Genomic DNA, 6,923 nt, shown 5'->3' with positions numbered 1-6,923 from the left:
TATATAAAACTATTTAAATGTAAATTTAAATACATGGTAATTGTTTAATATGTATTCGATATAAAGGTCAATTTCTCTACTTCTATTTATATTCTTTTAATAATTTGTATTTAACAATTTGTATTCTTCAAATAATTTTGTAATGCATACACAAATTTCTTTTGTTTTTATTTTATTCTATTTTTTATATAAATTGATTTATGAGAGTAAGAATTAATGCGTCCAAGGATTAATACCGCATCCTCAAACTTTTATGCTCCTCAAAGATGCAATTAAGGAGATACAAGACGTCTACGTTCATCGTGGATGTGTTAATGGAAATCAAATTCTTAGAAACTCATGAAATTTACTGAAACACGATCTCACCACGAAATTATGAAATTTATAGTTCAAGGATGAGACGAAAAACAAATTATTCTAATCCTCAAGATCGCCAGCTAATCTTAATACGGAGATGTAAAGTATGCAATAAACCTTGCGAGTGATGAAATTCGTTAATAACATCTTTTTCCGAAGATAGCATTTTACAATAGATTTTTTTTTGTAGACGAAGTGGATTGACAAATTTAGTATTATTATATAACCGTTAAAAATCCTTAGGAATTATCCGTTTTTTCGAGCGAAATGTAACCTGATCACAGTGAAGCATAAAATTTAAAATTATCATAAATTTGCAAAAATTTTAATTTTTGATGAAATTATTTTTAATAAGTAATATCTCACTCAACACACACATCGCACACGCAGCAGCTGGTTCGTGATTTAGAAACTGATTTTTCAATTCTGTCGAGAATATACGTATATCCCTTTAACGGCTTATCTGCGGAACGTGACGAGCGAAGGTCGCGCGGGCAGCGATCGCGACCTTTTCTGCGTCTGTGTCAAGCCCCTTCATTCAGTGAAAAACTGAATACTAAGCGAAAGGTTAACCTCACGAGAAGCGAACTTCATTCATGTCCCCGGAATTATCTACAGTACGCTGTCAAATAGAGAAGCATACAAAAGTGCGGATGTAAGAGCATCGATCAGGAAGAACATTTCAATTAGCCCTGACGAGAATCAGCTTTAAATGACTAGCAGCGGCAATGTAAGATTACACCGACATAATTTTAATCTTTGTGTGATTACATACTAAAACGTCGAATATAGTAAGAATTAAGAAGAAAAATGCACGATCTGTAAAATTTAGACGTAAATAAATTTTTTTTAATTTTTATTTTATATATTTAATTATAATTATTTTAACGAATTTCGATTCGCAATTTTGATTCGGGAAAATTTATAGATGGAAATCTTTTTCCCACGACTATCAACACCCACGCCTCTGAAATCATCGCGCGTGGCGAGTTAACTCGCGATCAGAGAAATTTCTCACGCCGCCGAGTGGAGGATGCAATCTTTTTTATACGCGATCATATTTAGCTCATCTACATTAAAAATTCATTAATTTTTATAACCACTTATTTGTATCTAACGTGATTTATATTTCAAATGCAATAAAATTAATCTTTCGAATAATAATGAAGTTTCAATAAAGACAATGCTGCAAACGAGCAAAAATGTATGATGTATTTGTTGTAATCAAAGATTTATAAAGTGTAATAGTAAAAATAAGAAAATTTACAAGAATCAATAAATAATTACTTTCATAATATTTTGCTTCATGATTATGTCTATGATAATTTGCTCTATAAGCATATTTTATTTAATACAGAATTGGAAAAAACAAGCTTTTTACGAAGACTATCCCGATGATAAATCTGGTGGCGTGACACGCCGGATGTTTATCTGTTTTTTATTAACGATTTGCCGACGCTGCAAATCGTTATAAGTTAAAGAAAAAAAGAACTAACAGAGTTGAGAGACATACCATCTCCATCACCAAGATAATTGCATCCTTACGTAATTAGGAATATAACATTTTGCAAAAATTAAACAACTTGGAAGACTTTTTTGTCAATTGTACAATACATTTACCGCTATATACAATAGGTATAGTACATTATTATTAATTGTAAGTGATTAGTAATAATTAATCTATAATATTATATACACAAAAATTTGAGTGAACGCATTTCAAATGGTCCATTTATATAATATATCTACATAATATATATATATATAAATATATATGTACAATATATAATAGAAGAGTCTTAGTATAATCTAAAAAAAAAACTATTTATTATATTTTGAACTAATTATTCTTTGCAAAAATAAATTGTTTAACCGAATCATTTATAATTTTCTGATATCGCAAGTGACTATTACCTTGAAACAAATGCAAAGAGCGTACAGATTGAAGATTTCTCTATACGAGTACTATTCCCGTTAGCAAATAAATAACTCAGGCACTTATTCTAAGTACTTGCGCCACTGGCACTAAACTTTTATTGGACCTCACGGTAGCTGGTGCATCGCCACGCGTAAATGCAAGCTCGCGTAATGTTTGCGATGACCCGCTGATGATCGTTCGAGCATCATTGTGTCTAAGCATCTCTAGCCTGATGACGAGTTTACATGACTCGAGAAGAAACATTAATGCGTCTCTTCCTTGCGCAATGAAAAGTCCGTTGGCTTTTTTAGCCACTTTTTCCTCGCATAAATGAAAAGTCGTCTTCGCGTGAAACGTGTATCTTGCATTCAGATGCATGCCACCCGTGATTTATCAAAGATATAAGGTTAAATAAAATTATGTCAATAATGTTGAAAAAATTATGTTAATGAATATAAATGAATTAAATTGTATGAAAGTTTTTACAAAATTTTATTACAAAATATATTAGGAAACTACACACATTAACGTATTTCTTATGTACGTAGTTATTTTATTACAGAAATTGAAAAATAGATGTAAAATAAAAATAGAAATATTTGAGAAAGAAAAGGAGTAATATGAACTTTTGGTATTTTAAATTTAAGATAATTAAAAGTAAAAAAATAAACATATATACATATTTTAACCTTTTTATTAAGTAAAGACAACTAAAACGGTTTTTTATTAAAATTTCACATAAATATCTTTAGTGATACGAAAGATGTCGAGCCAATATTTCATACTAACAATAAGTACAATGCAGCATATCGTTAGTTTATGGTGTCAATGGCAGTCATTCGGTTGCATAAGGCATTTACATTTTCTCCTTAATAGAAAAAATTAAGACCTTAATATACCAGAAGAAGAAATCCAAGAGAGTAATATCAGAGAAAAGAGATGGCCAAAGGATGCATCTCTCGCTCAATTCAAAACATAACAAAAATTAGGTAAGCATATGTAGAACACCAAACAAAAAATTCAGATTATTATATCTACATTACTTGATTTTTAAGACAATATTAAAACCCTCCAAGCATACAACTTAAGTGATGTGTATCAATCGTATAAAAGAATTGATATCACTAACTAGCGACAAGTTAAATTCCATAAAATTGCAAATTAATAAAACTATCTAATATCAAATAATTTTTAAGCCATAACTAAAAGCAGTTACAGTCTTAATGGGATTTTACGATGAGAAATGCCTTTACGATGAGAGAAATTAGCATTGAATATCAAAATTTTACCGACAGCTTTCGTCGACGGTCGTAAATTGATTAGTCTTACATCACGCGCATATCTATAATACTCTTGCGCAATATTAAAATGTCAACAATATCAAAATCCACAAACTGTAAATACGGTCTACTGAAATGTAAACCCTCGCTTTACAATTAAATTTGATCGGATTTATGCATCGGCTCCTACATTACGTTATCAGCCAGAATCAATAGAAATCGGTTTTTGACAGACATACGCACGGTAGACATTTACGATAGCAAAATATATTACAATCTTTCCAGACCATCCACCCATCACTTACTGTCATGGCAGTATTTATCGCCACTTTGAATTACACTCTTAGACCTCAAAAACATGCAAAAAAGCATATTGCATAATGAAACCGTGAAGTTTATCGTCGCGTTAGCTGTGGCATGTAATTATTGCCCATACAACCATTCCACCGTTTAATATTATATAGCAAAGCAGATATACATAACGAGACTTGATCCCGTTGACATTTAGAAAATATACGTACGTTAACTCTATTTTGACGGATCACGGTGCGGAAGTTTCAGCGTCCTTGTCTGTTTGTAGAGAAGGATACAGAGAAAGGAGAGATGAAAATGTTGTAACCGATTATGTAGTTCAATGACGTTCGATCAAGTACAATTTGATTTATTTTCATTCATTATTTTTATTTATTTAATAATAGGGATTCGTATTAGTAACGTTCTAGACAACAAATTTTAGTGAATCTTTCAATCAAGTGTGTAAGAAAAGTACTTAAATATAATATTATGTCACACATTACATTTGTGATTACTATTACTATTGTGATAATCAGATTGTAAAATTAATTACACCGATTATAAATTTAAATATTGTCAATAAATGTTATTATTTTAATATATCACTTAAAATTGCACATAAAGAGGCTTTATATACAATCATATTTATTTTCATATATTGCAAAAGATATTCAAATTATAGCTATATATTACATATTTACAACTTGCATAAGTAATTCAAAGCAGAGTTTTTAAAAATTCAAGAGAATATGATAGAATTTTTAAAAAGCATTTCCTTTTTCAAGATAAAAACCCCTACAAGAAACATCTACTATTTGTCGATAAACAAAATGTTGATCAAAATTTATTAACATTTATTGTTACTAACATCAAATTATTGTTATTAATATCAAACTTGATAAAATTTAGTGTTATTAACATCAAACTTGCATACACTTTTTTACATACACGACTGTTTTGCGTCTTCTATCAGAATAAGGACATCGCGGAGCTCGTTTTGGTAATAAACATTACCATCACTTGCTGCCACCAATTTGTATTTTTTTTTTAATGCCTACGAGAAATGCATATGTACCAATAATCGGTGATAACGGCATTTCTTTTTTTGATCACACACTCTTGAGTCTCTCAAAATCATCTCCGGACGTTCGCCGACACGTTCTTGGATCAGGGACGAATACGGAGTCCTTCGGCTATTGCCATTCAGCATCCATCGTTCGTTCTATCAGACCTTTGGAATATCGCGAATCATTCCGTCCTTCTCATGGGATGCTCCCTCTCACTTTCTCTCTCTCTCTCTCTCTCTCTCTCTCTTTCTCCGGCTCTTTCTCTCCCTCTACCTTTCCCGTCCAACCCCCACCTGTGTATGTGCGTGGAAGTAGAAGAATTACAGCATCCTCTCGCGAACATCTCATACTTGGCAATAATCATCATGGACCGATCGTTCTGTCCTCCCCACCAGCCAATCAGGTAAATCCTATAAATGCTCTTGGTCGTCCGCAAACGAAGAAGTCACCTCCCGGGACGCTCGCGCTCTCCCGAGTGAGGTATGTGTCTGTTTTGAAGTGTCCGTTTTGTTTTGGTCATCTTCATCGGTGATCAGCGCAGCGATCTAGCCATGGTAAGTAGCAGTGTATCACAAATCGTGGACGTAAAAGTGATGTGAGAGAAAATAGGCACGAACGGGAAAGGGTAGTGTACTCGACGCGCGAAGGGGTTGTGGGTCCGTTTCTTATCGGCGAGTGTTCCGGAGAAGTGAGATACAGTGAAGAAATCTGATGAAAGGTTATAGCTGCTATTCGAGAATAGAGATTGAAAAATTAAACCTTACATGATACCCTTTACCGTTCATCGATCTTTCAATCCAATAGTCATGCGCTATCCAGAAGTTTTTAAAAATTCTTACGCTCTCGTGCAAAACATCGCGGTAATGTTGCATCTCGTGACAGATGAAAACGCAAAAATAAAAGTGATAATCTCATTGCCATATTTAAATATTTAAAAAACGTTATAAGAAATTAAAATTTGTAAAAAAAAAATAGAAACTGTCAATCATAAATGTATGCACAAGTTTAATGAGAAAACTTATGTGTAATAACATTCTAAATTTTCGCTTAATGAACAAAATCTTTTGCTTCTTGTATAAAATTTGAAATTCTATTTATTAAATATTTGATATATAATATTTTTTATATTAATTAAATTTTAAACTAAATATTTTTCTTAATGTAATGTAAAATTCTATTTCTTTGCTTTATAAGATTTAATTGAAAGTTTTATTTTGGGTGTTGTTAGCTTTTAATATTAAACTTTTTCGATTTTCACAGAAAAAAATAAAGAATTTTTTTAAATATTGTTGAGTATTGCTATATATGTCTTTTTATGAGACATTCTGCATATATTTCAGTTTTACAGTTAAGTTTCCTTTTTTGTCGTGCTGCGATAACGTAAAAAATTCGACGTAGAAAGTATCGAGCTCAGCAACAGCAAAGATGTAACGACGATAATTTATTCCGCATGCACTCTCGTGACAATGGCGAGAACACCCGGTTGTCTTGGCGCCTTCGATTTTCGATTCTTACGAGCGGTACATTCGTCATGTGCACTTTCCTTTCTGTAAAAGAACGTTTTTGTCGATGAGTCTGTCGTTTGGTATTTACACATAAACCCAGTCTTCTCGCGAGAATATAGTGAAACAGCTGTTGCGGCAGATTGCAAATGTCAAAAGATATTGTTCTTTAACTTGAAATCTGTTTTGTCCGACATATTTTTTTACAATTTTTTTAGTTTTTTTAAATTTATTTTTTTTATTAAAAAGTAATGAGATGTAATAAAGTTATTACGCAAGTGATAGAGAGGAATCTAAAGAAGAATGCAGTAGGTAGACTGAAAGTTTTATCTAATAAAATAGATTGTAATATTTTTTTGAGAATTCAGTAGTTGTGTTATTAAATTAAAAAAGAAGGCGGTAAAGTTAAATTTTGAAACACTGCTTAAATTTTAGCGTTAATTAAATATTGTTAGTTGAACTCTTATATATGAATTCTTGTATAAAAAATTTAAAAGTTCGACTA

At 31.5% G+C, this 6,923-nt stretch overlaps 1 protein-coding gene across 1 annotated transcript in view; it reads left to right on the top strand.

Annotated features, from left to right (window-relative positions):
- Positions 1 to 5,370: 5,370 nt before the first annotated feature.
- Positions 5,371 to 6,923, top strand: part of LOC108754405 (proline-rich extensin-like protein EPR1) — a 16,727-nt gene continuing 15,174 nt past the window's right edge. Inside the window, exon 1 of the mRNA XM_018496654.1 lies at positions 5,371 to 5,470. Coding sequence (XP_018352156.1) covers positions 5,468 to 5,470 — 3 coding nt within the window. The 5' untranslated portion in view covers positions 5,371 to 5,467. The remainder of the gene's footprint in view (positions 5,471 to 6,923) is intronic.

The sequence above is a fragment of the Trachymyrmex septentrionalis genome, unplaced genomic scaffold, assembly GCF_001594115.1.
Source record: "Trachymyrmex septentrionalis isolate Tsep2-gDNA-1 unplaced genomic scaffold, Tsep1.0 scaffold8, whole genome shotgun sequence".
In the NCBI taxonomy this organism is placed as follows: domain Eukaryota; kingdom Metazoa; phylum Arthropoda; class Insecta; order Hymenoptera; family Formicidae; genus Trachymyrmex; species Trachymyrmex septentrionalis.
This window is presented reverse-complemented; position numbering and strand designations above follow the sequence as displayed.